The 13,829-nt window shown below is 35.8% G+C and overlaps 1 protein-coding gene across 7 annotated transcripts in view; it reads right to left on the bottom strand.

Moving 5' to 3' along the window:
- The window catches only part of PPHLN1 (periphilin 1), a 151,583-nt gene that overhangs the window by 47,515 nt on the left and 90,239 nt on the right, over positions 1-13,829 (bottom strand). For all 7 annotated transcript variants that reach the window (XM_040488409.1, XM_040488405.1, XM_040488410.1 and 4 more), the window contains one exon: positions 7,280-7,420. In XM_040488409.1, the coding sequence (XP_040344343.1) occupies positions 7,280-7,420 (141 nt within the window). The remainder of the gene's footprint in view (positions 1-7,279; positions 7,421-13,829) is intronic.

The following is a 13,829-nucleotide window of genomic DNA, read 5'->3' on the forward strand; positions in this document are numbered from 1 at the left end:
GGAAGAGAGGGTGGGTGATGGGTATTGAGGAGGGCACCTTTTGGGATGAGCACTGGGTGTTGTATGGAAACCAATTTGACAATAAATTTCATATATAAATTTAAAAAAAAGTAAAAAAAAAAAGAATACTTTTAAGCACATCACTACAACTATATTGGTTTAGATTCTATAAATTGCATCTACAAATAATTTTTTAAGTTTACTTATTTATTTTGAGAGAGAAAGCACATGAGTGGGAGGAGCAGAGAGGGAAAGAGAATCCCAAGCAAGCTCTACTAGTACATTTTTTTTGTAATTTGTTTAATCTTTATTTTTGAGACAGAGAGAGAGAGAGAGAGAGAGAGAGCGCGCGCGCAAGCGAGCAGGGGACGAACAAAGAGAGAGGGAGACACAGAATCCAAAGCAGGCTCCAGGCTCTGAGCTGTCAGCACAGAGCCCAATGTGGGGCTTGAACTCACGAACCGTGAGATCATGACCTGAGTTGAAGCTGGACACTTAATCGACTGAACCACCCAGGCGTCCCTCTACTAATAAGATTTTTAAGACAGGTTGACAATGATTGGTATAAGCAAGAAATGAAGCTCTCTGTAATCTCATGTATTCCAGTCATTGTTGGCCTGCTGTGAGAATCATGAGAAGGGTTTTGAAACATACAGATTTCATAACACAGGGACTCAGGAATTTATTAACAGACACTGTGGTGATCTCTTATGCAGACATTAAAACCTACCCAGCACTTCACAAGACACAAACCCAAGCATTTGATACCCATCACTAAACTAACTCCTCTCCAAAACTGCTCATTTTAAATGTAATACTCGTATATTTTAAAAATACATACACACTTTATTTTTTTTTTAAACGTTTATTTATTTTTGAGACAGAGAGAGACAGAGCATGAACAGGGGAGGGTCACAGAGAGAAGGAGACACAGAATCTGAAACAGGCTCCAGGCTCTGAGCTGTCAGCACAGAGCCCAACACGGGGCTCGAACTCACAGACCGTAAGATCATGACCTGAGCCGAAGTCGGACGCTTAACCGACCAAGCCACCTAGGCCCCTACATACACACTTTAAAAAAGGTAGAGAAATCAGAGGAACTGTACTTTAAAACATGGTTCACAAGTGATTATAAATATCTACTAATAGGGGACTAGTTATAAACACTGATACAGAATGGATATACTAAACAGGGTGCATGGTAAACTACCACTTGTACTTAAAGGAATAATATGGACACAAGTACAAATTTTTATTTCTACTCATCAGGACCAACTATGATCCAGATACATGTGTGTATATACATACACAGTATGTGTGCATACATGGTATGCACACACAAATACTACATATAAACTGCGTATACACATACGTATGTATGTTACATAGTGTCATCTATATGCTGGGGAAAGAAACTGGGTAGCTAAGAATTATGAAGAAGGAAACTTCTTTCTCACTGCATAATCTCTTGTATTCTTTGAAATTTATGCTTGTATATGTTACTACTTGAAGTATAGCCTTGATGGGCTGAAGGGTATTTACCATAAATCAAATCAAATTACATGATTTTGAGCTTTTAGTTCCTAACTAAATCCTTATTACTATCAGTGTATCAACTGTTCTGAAAAAGAAAAACTTTCATAAATATTTGTCACAGGTGATATTTACACTGTTTTAACTGTCAAAATTCATCCAACCGAATATTTAGGATCTATGCATTTTATTGCATGTTAATTATACCTCAATTTAAAAATACATAAAACTTTAGTTTATATAAAATTAAGGTGGTTATAGTTCTCAACCTTTTAGCACATTAGAAAACTATAGAAGAACTTAAGAAAAAATAATCACCTCCTTCTAATTCCTTGTTACTCCAAATATGGTCCACAGACTAGAACAATCAGCATCACCAAGCAGCACGTTAGAAATTCCAATCTCAAGCCCGATCCCAGATTCACAGTCAGAAAATGTGCTTTAACAAGATCCCCAAATGATTTCTGTGCATGTTAAAGCTTGAGAAACTCTGATAACCTAATTACCAAAATATTTATGGTAGAAATCCAAGAAGCTCTACTTTTAAGGAGCCCCCCAGATGTACAACAAAGGTAGAGTGTCACAATATAAGTACTGTGTTTGAGGGTTAAGAGATGGAAAGTTCTTTCTTCAAGACTGTTAGTTTGCATAGCAAAAAGTCCTAATAAACAGCAGTTACTCACTACCTTTAGTAGTTGTTTAATTAGCAAACTGCTTTTCTGTTACTTATGTCTGTCTGTAGGAGGATTTTAGCCACTGTGACATTCATAGTTGTATGATCTACTAGGCAGAACATGCATATGCATATTATATATACACACATTATGTTATATATACTACATGCATGTATATGTTATACACACATATTTATATAGATCCACTCAGATTATCTGATTCCATCTGAAGAAAGAAGATAGAAGACTCTAATCCAGATCTTGCCACTAGGGAATTACAAAGAGATTTTTAAATATAATTATTTATTTTGCCAGACCTCCAAAAAACAGAGGATCTGATCTCACGGATAGGCTATGTCTAAGCACAATTTTAACAAATCATGAGGGACAAATCTTCAACATGAAAAGGTTCCAAACAGTTAAAGTAAATATTACCTTATCCCCGGGGGTACAATAGAGGGAAGAAGGGCTATGTAATAATACAGATTTCAATTTGTGAGGTTTGTTCAAAGTGCCAATTTTTTAAAAGATTCCTCACTGATAAAATAGCAAGTAGTGGGATGCACTTAATTTCAAATCAAATAAGTCAGTAATAGGTATGTGAGGACTTGTGAGATATGACAGTTAAGGGGTTAATGACAAATACCTGAGTCAGATTATGAATCACCCATACTTTTGTAGGTTGTCTATCTAGGAATTACTTATAATGGCAGGGGAAATTTTGAAATCTCTCTAAGCTAAGAAGCTAGGAACCTCAAAAAAATACTCTGGTAAGTCAATGTAAAAGTGGCCCAAATTGGGTAAGAATGGGTAAATCTAGGGAAATGAGGGTAAAAAGAAAAAAAAAAATACCATAGGATCCAAAACATAAGGAGGCTAAATGTGCTGTGGCAACAGAATGAATCATCTCCATTAAAAGATACTGAAGTACAAGGGGGATGATTCAAATGATCTCTATCTAGCAACACAATATTCAGAGATGCAACCTGATGTCTTCTGGCTCAAGGATTTTAGACTGTGGTTCTCTGTGCATATTTGACTATTAATGTGGGGAGCTTTATCAAAAAGCACCAACATTTCCAACCCTATTAAAATTCTTTAATGTCCAGGATGAGATGGCAATAATGTGGCAAAGAACATGAATATGCTCCCTCACTGAAATGATTCACATACATCTACCTCCATATATATATATATATATGCCCTTAAACATCAAATAGCCACTTTGTAGGCACTTCGAATTAAACCAAATTTTGGCCTAGAGATTAAGTTTATTTTATATTGCAATATAGCCACAAGTTAATGATTTCCTTGGGGTTGAAGCACTGAAGAATCTAATACAGAAACGCTAAAAAAAGTGTTTGTGGTAATTTATCTTTACAAGATATCTAAACATACTGCACTTGATATAACAGACAGAAAAAGCAGCTTGGGCATTATACCAATATTTACATTTCTATATTATTCCAAGCCTGAATTGTTGTCCTCATCTATGTGGGCTTTTTTGGATTATTATTTATTTTGTAAAATCATGAAATATTTCAAGCATGTGGAAAAATATAAAGAATAACTACTGGACAGCTGTGTAACTACTAGCTGGCTTTCTCAAGGCTTTGCATTATTCCTATTCATTTGGCGTTTAATCCCTAAAACTAAAATGTGCAGAAGTTGAAAATGAAGAAAACAAGGGGGAAAAAATCCCCTTAAAACTACTTTTTCTTTAAAAAAAATTTTTTTTTAACATTTATTTATTATTGAGAGAGAGAGACAGAGCATGAGCATGGGAGGGGCAGAGAGAGGAGGAGACACAGAATACAAAGTAGGCTCTAGGCTCTGAGCTGTCAGCACACAGCCCGAAGCGGGGCTCGAACTCACAAACTGCGAGATCACGCCCAGAGTCGAAGTTGGACGCTTAAACGACTGAGCCACCCAGGTGCCCCTTAAAACTACTTTTTCATTTTTAAAAATCACTATAACTTTTAGACACAAATTTATAAAATAGTTATATATGATTATTTACTAGCTTTCTGACATTTTTGGAGTTTTTAAGGTTTGATTTTCTTGCCAATATATGTAAACCAAAGTGCTCTATTAAGAACAGAGTTTAGTAACATTATTAAGTACAATAATTTATTTTTAACATATAAAATTATTTATATTTAACATTATTAATTTTTCTGTTTTATAATACTTCTAATAACTATCTTTACTTCTCTAGTCATATTAGAATACAGTAATGTTCTTTTAGATTTTTTAGGTCGTCTGTTTTGCTATTAAAATCTCAATATTCTTTAAGTGTGTACTGTTAAACTAGGCTGTTTATCTGACTGGTAGCTCATCTTTTCAAGATCAAATAAATCAACTATGAATAATAAGAGACAGGAGAAATATTAATAAATGACAACCCCAAATCCTCCTACCCTGCTACTTCAAATTCTTCTACCAATTATATTTTTAAGAGAAACTCTCCTTTAAATAACTGCTGTTTAACTACTAGGAATTTATCCAAAGGATACAGGAGTGCTGATTCATAAGGGCACTCGTACCCCAATGTTTATTTATTTTTTTTTAATTTTTTTTTTTCTTCAACGTTTATTTATTTTTGGGACAGAGCGAGACAGAGCATGAATGGGGGAGGGGCAGAGAGAGAGGGAGATGCAGAATCGGAAACAGGCTCCAGGCTCTGAGCCATCAGCCCAGAGCCCGACGCGGGGCTCGAACTCACGGACCGCGAGATCGTGACCTGGCTGAAGTTGGACGCTTAACCGACTGCGCCACCCAGGCGCCCCTCGTACCCCAATGTTTATAGCAGCACTATCAACAACAGCCAAATTATGGAAAGAGCCTAAAATGTCCATCAGCTGATGAATGGATAAAGAAGATGTGGTTTATGTACACAATGGGATACTACTTGGCAATAAGAATGAAATCGTGCCATTTGCAGCAACGTGGATGGAACTGGAAGGCATTATGCTGAGTGAAATAAGTCAGAGAAAGACATATCATATGTGTCCACTCATATGTGGAACTTGAGAAACTTAACAGAAGGCCATGGGAAAAGGGAAGGGGTAAAAATAGTTACAAACAGACAGAGAGGGAGGCAAACCATAAGAGACTCTTAAATACAGAGAACAAACTGGGGGTGGATGGGGACGTGGGGGAGAGGGGAAAATGGGTGATGGGCATTGAGGAGGGCACTTGTTGGGATGAGCACTGGGTGTTGTATGTAAGCGATAAACCATGGGAATCTACCCCAAAAACCAAGAGCACGCTCTATACACTGTATGTTAGCCAATTTGACAATAAATTATAGTAAAATAAATAAATAAACATTAAAAGAATAACTGCTGTTTAGGTGGAAAAGAAAAATAGTATAAATCATTCATTCAATAAACATTTATCAAGCACTTATTACAAAGTGCTGGGCCTAGGCATCGTATTAGGTGATCAGGTTAAGATGCAGTCTCTGACTTAAAGTGACTCAGGGGCTATTCAAGGAAGGGTCACTTCTAGGTTTATGACTCTATCCACCATCCAGAGAACAAATATTTCTTTTGAGCCCACTACATGCCAATCATTGTATTAGGTAATGGAGATAAGGGATAGTCACTGCTCTCATGAAGCTTCCATTTAGGAGGGAGACAAACAAATAAAAACATATGTCAAGTAGTAAAAAAATAACCCAAAAACTACAAAGAAAACTAAGAGTAAAAGGACAAAAGGACAGTAATTCTACATAGGATAATGATATTTATATCCATGTTGAAGATACATCTGATGAGCAAACCTTTTATGCTCTCAATTAACTGGTATCTTGTAAGGCACCACTTTCATATCACCAAATTAAACACGATTTTTCTCAGTCTCCATTTTCCTTCTATTCTTCCAAGCATCTGACACTGACACCAAGCATGCTGACCACCTCCAGTTTAAAACTCTACTGGCTTACATGAAACATCCTGTATTTATTAGATTTTTATCCTTTGCCATTGGGGTAGCATCAATATGAGCTGTACAATCACAACCAGGATTTACTTAAGATGTTCTCCTATCCAACCAAGGCAAATAGATTTTAACTGATGTGAAAGTGGAAAGTACCCTGAGAAAAGATTTAACTTTATTCTTAATTCCCAATAGGTTTCAGAAGACTATATAACAATATGACATTTACTCAAAGCACTGGAGAGTAACGTCAAAAACACTTGTACACACTGAGTAATGTAGAGAATTGTGAAATCACTATATTATATACCTGAAACTAATATAGCACTATATGTTAATTACACTGGGGAAAAAAATACTTATACAACATGTTACATGTTATAAAACCCTTTCAAATTTTATTTACTTCATTTAATCCTCTAAAGTTATAATACACCATGAGGCAGGTAATATTTCCATGTGAAAACATTTTAAATTTTGCTATGTATAATGAGCACATGTGAAGAGGACTGAAGAGAAAATAGTTTTAAATCTTAATAGGTAAGACAAAGCCTCTAAACTTATTCCAATCCATAATTATATTTCACACTATATTAAGATATAGCTAGAAGGTTCTGACCTATAATTCCCTAAGCAATCTATTTAATCTATTAAAAACAAGATTCTAACTTTTCAGAATGATATCATTAAAATTAAATCTATATACTTATCCTTTACTTTTTCTTTACTATTTGAAAAATGCTTAGAGTGTAATGAAAAACATAAACATCTGTAATGCCAATATTCTTAAAACAACATCTGCTAACATTTTGGTATATTTAACATTTCTTTCAGCCCATTCCTGTTAATTTTAATAGTTTAATTGCTTCATACTACCACGAATACTGATATTCCTTAAAAAAGAAGTTTGCTTTTTACTTAAAAAATAAAAAAGTAAACAAGAATAGGGGACCAAACTGATCAGTATTACTGTGAAATCAAATTAAGCAATTTTGATATTTTTTTAATTTCAGAATCACAAGTGAAAAAAATCTAAATGACATATTTATTCAATAAATATTTACTATAATTACCATGTGCAAAATGACAGGAACAAAGGATTATATACTTAAAGAAGACTGAATTCTCACCTGTTCAATCTCTTTGGTTTTTGATGCTATTGCTTTAGAGCGACTGGTTAGCTGACTGTCTTCAAATAATTCCATGCCATCTGTTGCATTGGACTCAGGTTCTTCTGGCTGGTCAATAAACAGTGGTGCTGTGGATCCTGCCTTTGAAAAAAATTAGAAAACCTTAATTACATACAGCATTTCACATGACTGTTTATAGGCCTTAACTGGCACATTATACCAAGAGAAAGTGCTACATTCAACCAGTTTTAAGAAGACACTTTCAATTTCACTCTGCATAATATGTGAGGAGGACCAAAGAGGAAATGATTGCTACTTTTTAAATTTTAGAGAAGACAAAGATTCTAGGCTTATTCCATTCCAAAATTATATTTCACATTAGATTAAAATACAGCTAGAAAGTTTTGTCCTGTAGCTTACTCCTTAAGCAATCTATTTAAGTAACAGTGAAGAGAAAAAGTCTAATTGGAAGTGAGAGGTATGTACACACATAAACATATTAAAAAAGAACATGGAAAAGGGTTCTACTCTCAGAAGTTAAAAATACCTTGCTCCTGTAGCAAAAAAAAAAAAAAAAAAAAAAAAAAAATTATCGAAATCACTGAAAAGAAAATCCCCCAAATAATAATCACTATTTTATAGCAACAATTCATTAAGTACACAATCCCACAAAAAGTCCATAGCTGACTACTGTACTTTCCAAAAACACTTTTGTGACAAAGAAAAAACTGAAAAAAAAAGGGGAAAACAATTATTTAACTACATTCGTTTATTCAAAAATTTACTGTGTGACACGTAAAGCAGCATTATCTATAATAGCCAATTACAAGCAACCCAAATGTCCATCAAGAGATGAATGGGTAAAGAAGAGGTGGGTTATGTATACAATGGAATATTACTCAGCCATAAAAAAGAGTGCAATCTTGCCATTTGCAACTACATGGATGGAGCTAGAGAGTATTATGCTAAGTGAAATAAGTCAGAGAAAGACAGACAAATACCATGTGATTTCACTCATATGTGGAATTTGAAAAACAAAAATGTGCAAAGGGGAAGAAAAAAAAGAGACACCAAGAAACAGACTCTTAACTATACAGAACAAACTGATAGTTACCAGAGAGAAGGTAGGTAGGGGACTAGGTTAAACAGGTGATGGGGATTAAGGAGAGCACTTGTGATGAGTACTGGCCATTATATGGAAGTCTTGAGTCACTATATTGTACACCTGAAACTAATATTACACTGTATGTTAACCAACTGGAATTTTAACAAGAACTTAAAAAAAAAATGTTACTGTGTGACAGAGAAAGGAATATGGCAGCACAGTAGGAAGACCCTATGCTAGCCACAAATTCAGCTAGATAATTATAATCCTAAATACTCCAGAAATCAACCTTAAGATTGGCAGAACAAACTCCACAACTAAAGGTAGAGGAGAGGCCATAATGAAGGAAGTAGGAAGTGCAGAGAGATGGCTTGGGAGAGAAAAGAAGGATGGTGGCTGCTGTGGTAGTGAGGAAGCTATGGTTGCAGAGAAGGGTGACAGACTAACACACAGGGGAGTGCCTGGGAGAAATGAATCCCATAGCAATTGGCTTAGAAAATGAGAGGGGATGAATTTTTTGAGTTCTTGTAACCAGGCTAAAGCCTGGAGTTCTAAAGGTCAGCGAGCTTGACCTTGGGGAAAGCCATGAGGCATTGGGACTGCTTTTAGAGAGAAGGCAGGGGAAACAGTCCTCAAACATACAGAGGGTAAACAGTGATCTGAAGAGCACCTGGGGCACACAGTGGGTAGGTTATTCCCTCATCTTGGAGTGTGTCCCAGAGAGGTAGCATTCATGAAGAGAACACTCCAGGAAAAAAGGGACAGGCAACCACCTTTTCTCTCCCCAGTCCCTCAGTATAAGCATAGAACCACCTATGAGATCCAGCGCAATGACAATACTGCCTACTTAATTTGCTTACACCAAGGCCTGTTCCTGCACCCCACTGTACTCTGGTAGAACTGCCTTTCCTAGTCACACTTACCTCAGTTCCAGCATGGCAGGCGCCCTTGCCAGAAGACCAGCCCAAACCCCTGCCCACATCCTGTCTCCTGATCCGGGAGTTTTGCAGAGCCTCAGTTCCAGTGCTGGTGGCAACAGGTCTCACGTCTAGTTAAAACATGCTACATTCACACCAGGGACTAAACACTACCCACAACAGGCAAAGAGAGTCTCTGCAGATGACTGTCCTAAAGGATAAAAAGGCCAGGAAAAAACAGCAGAGCACATATGAAGCAAACGCTGGAGATAATACTGGAAGAGTCAGACCAGGAGCACAGTAGACACTACACACCAGGGCACTCACTACAAGACCTCTTCTTCACAAGACCATTACCTTCAAGAACAGGAAACATAATAGCAAATTTCCTAACACAGAGAAACAGGCACAGAAACTTAGACAAAATGAGAAGACAGAGGAATCTGTCCCAAATAAAACAAGAGGACAAGGCCATAGCTGGAGAGCTAAGCAAAAGAGAAGCAACATGTCTGATGGACTATTTAAAGCAATGATCATAAGGTTACTCACTGGACTTGAGAAAAGAGTGGAAGACATGGTGAGACCTTTAACAGAGAAATAAAAAAGAAACAATCAGAGATGAAAGGTGCAATAAGCAAGATAGGATATATGCTTGATGCAATGAATAGCAGACTGGAAGAATCAGAGGAATGAATTAATGAGCTAGAAGACAGAGTAATGGAAAGTTAGCAAGATGAACAAAAGACAGAAAGAAGAATTAGGCAATACGACAACAGACTTAGGGAACTCAGTGACTCCATCAAAGTAAAAACATTCACATTAGAAGAATTCCAAAGAAGAGAGAGAAAGAGAGGTAGAAATTTTATTTGAAGAGATAATAGCTAGAGACTTTCTTAATCTGGAAAAGGAATAGATATTTAGATCCAGGAGGCACAAACAACCCCCAACAAAATCAACAAAAGCAGATCCACACCAAGACATATTACAATAAAAATCGCAAAATGTACCAAAAAGAAAAAATTTTAAAAGCAGCAATACAAAAGAAGATGGTTACACACAATGGAAACCCCATAAGCCTACCAGCGGATTTTTCAGCAGAAACTTTCCAAGCCAGAAGGGAGGGGTACCATACATACAAAATGTTGAGTGGGAAAAATCTAGAGCCAAGAATACTCTATCCAGCAAGACTATCATTCAAAATAGGAGGAGATAAAGAGTTTCCTGGACAAAAAGTGAAAAAGTTCATGACCACTAAATCAGTCCTGCATGAAATATTAAAGGGCCTCTGAGTGGAAAGGAAGACCAAAAGTGACACTATGAAGGAAGGAAACACAAAAGCAGTAAAAATGACTATTTTTGTAAATATCAGTCAAGGAACTCACAATATAAAAGGATGTAAAATAGGACAACATATCCAAATGTGAGGAAGAGTGAAGAATGAGTTCAAACTTAACCGCTGAGTTAACACAGACTGCTATATGCAGAATGTTATAAACAAACCTAATGATAACCACAAATCAAAAAGTACTAATATATATGCAAAGAATAAAGAAAAATGCAAAAATATCACTAAAGAAAACAAGCAAACCATGAGAAAGACAAGACAGGATCAGAGAAAATCTTCAGAAACAACCACAAAAGAGGTAATAAAATAGCAACACGTATAAATCAATAATTACTTTGAATATAAATGGAATGTAAATCAAAAGACACAGAGTAACAGAATGGCTAAGAAAACAAGACCCACCTATATGCTGCTTACAAGATACTCATTTTAGACCTAAATACACCTGCAGGTTGAAAGTGATGGGATGGAGAAACACTTATCATGCAAACAGAGGTCAAAAGAAAGCCAGAATAGCAATATTTATATCTGACCAAACAGACTATATTTTTATTTTAATTTCATTTGTTTTAAGTTTACTTATTTATTTTGAGGGAGACAGAGACATCACGAGTAGGGGAGGGGCAGAGAGAGAGAGAGAGAGAGGAAGAGAGAGGAAGAGAGAGAAAAATCCCAAGCAGGCTCCGAGCTGGAGCACAAAGCCTGATGCAGGACTTGAATGTATGAAGCCGTGAGATCATGACCTGAGCCAAAACCAAGAGTCAGACACTTAACCGAATGGGCCACCCAGGCACCCCTATTTATTTTCATTTGAGAGAGAGAGAGAGAGAGAGAATGAATGAATGAATGTGAGTGGGAGAGAGGGGCAGAGGAAGGGAAAGACTTTTAGCAGTCTCCACACTTAGCATGGAGTGCAATGTAGGGTTCAATCCCACAACCCTGGGATCATGAACTAAGCCAAAATTAAGGTCAGATGTTCAACTGACTGAGCCACCCAGGAGCCCCAGACAAAGAGACTTTAAAACAAAGACTTTAAGAAGACACAAAGAAGGATGCTATATAACTATAAAGGGGACAATCCAACAAGATGTAACAACTGCAAATATTTATGCCTCCAACATGGAAGCACCCAAATATACGAAACAGTTAACAGCAAACATAAAGGAACTAATAGATAATAACACCATAAATGTAAGGGACTTTAAAACCCGCTTACATCAAAAGACAGGTCATCTGAACAGAAAATCAACAAGGAAACAATGGTTTTGGGCAACACACTGGATCAGATGGATTTATTCAGAACATTACATCCTAAAAATACAGAATACACATTCTTTTCAAGTACACTTGGAACATTCTGTAGAACAGATTATATAATAGGCCATAAAAGAAGCCTCAACAAACTCAGAAAGATAAAATTATACCACACATCTATTTTGACCACAGTGCTATAAAATTAGAATCAACCACAAGAAAAACTCTGGAATGAACACAAACTACATGGAGGTTAAAGAACATGCTACTGAACAATGAATGGGCCAACCTGTTCAAAAGCTTTGAGATGCAGCAAGAGTGATTGTAAGAGGGAAGTTTACAGCAATATAGGCCTACCTAAGGAAGCCAAAATAATCTCAAATAAACAACTTAAACCTAAAGAAACTACTAAAAGAACAACAACAACAAAAACTAAAACCAGCAGAAAGAAATAATAGATTTGAGCAGAAATAAATGACACAGAAACTAAAAAAAAACAACAGAACCTAGATCAATGAATCCAGGAACTATTCCTTTGGGAGAAAAAAAAAATAATCAATGAAATTGATAAACTTCTAGCCAAACTTATCACAGAATAGTATGAAAAAAAGTATATGCCAACAACCAAGACGAAATGGATAAATTCGTAGAAACATATAACCTACCAAAACTGAAAGAAAATTTGAAAGACCAATTACCAGCAAAAAAAGTGATTCCATAAACAAAAACTCCCAACAAACAGAAGTCCAGGACCAAATGACTTCACAAGTGAATTTTACCAAATATTTAAAGAAGAGTTAATACCTGTTTTTCTCAAACTATTCCAAAAAATATAAGAGGAAGGAAAACTTCAAAATTCATTCCATGAAGCAAGCATTACCCAGAAATCAAAACCAGATAAAGATACCACAAAAAAAGAAAACTACTGGCCAATATCTCTGATGAATGTAGATGCAAAAATCCTCAACAAAATAGTAGCAAACCAAATCCAAGAATACATTTAAAAGATCATTCACCATAATCAAGTGCGATTTATTCCCCTTGTACATCACAGGAGTGGTTCGATATTTGCAAATCAATCAACGTGATACATAACATCAATAGGCACAGAAAAGGCATTTGACAAAGTACAACATCCATTCATGATAAAAAGCCTCCACCAAGTAGGTTTAGAGGGAAAATACCACAATGAGATAAAGGCCAGATATGAAAAACTCACAGCTGACATTATCCTCAATGGGGAAAAACAGAGCTTTTCTCCTAAGGTCAGGAACAAGACAAGGATGTCAATTCTCACAACTTTTATTCATCATAGCACTGGAAGTTCTAGCCACAGCAATCAGACAACAAAAAGAAATAAAAGGCATCCAAATTGGTAGGGGAGAAGTAAAACTTTTCATAATTTGTAGATGATATGATACTATACATAGAAAACCTCAAAGACTCTACCAAAAAACTACTAAAACTGATAAATGAATTCAGTAAGGTTGCAGGATACAAAATCAATGTACAGAAATCCACTGCATTTCCATTTATGTAATAATGAAGCAGCACAACGAAACCAGAACAATTCCATTTGCAATTATACCAAAAATAATAAAATACCTGAGAATAAATTTAACCAAAAAATGAAAGACCTGTACTAAAATATAAGACACTGATGAACATAATTAAAGACACAAAAATATGGAAAGACATTTTATGCTAATGGATTGGAGGAACAAGTATTGTTAAAATATCTATACTACTGAAAGCAATCTACAGATTTAATGCAATCCCTATCAAAATAACAACAGCATTTTCCACAGAACTAGAACAAACAATCCTAAAATTTTTATGGAACCACAAAAAAGAAAAGAAAAGAAAAGAAAAGAAAAGAAAAGAAAAGAAAAGAAAAGAAAAGAAAAGAAAAGAAAAGAAAAGAAAAGA

Source organism: Herpailurus yagouaroundi, unplaced genomic scaffold, assembly GCF_014898765.1.
Source record: "Herpailurus yagouaroundi ecotype Mexico unplaced genomic scaffold, PumYag 166, whole genome shotgun sequence".
Taxonomy (NCBI): Eukaryota; Metazoa; Chordata; class Mammalia; order Carnivora; family Felidae; genus Herpailurus; species Herpailurus yagouaroundi.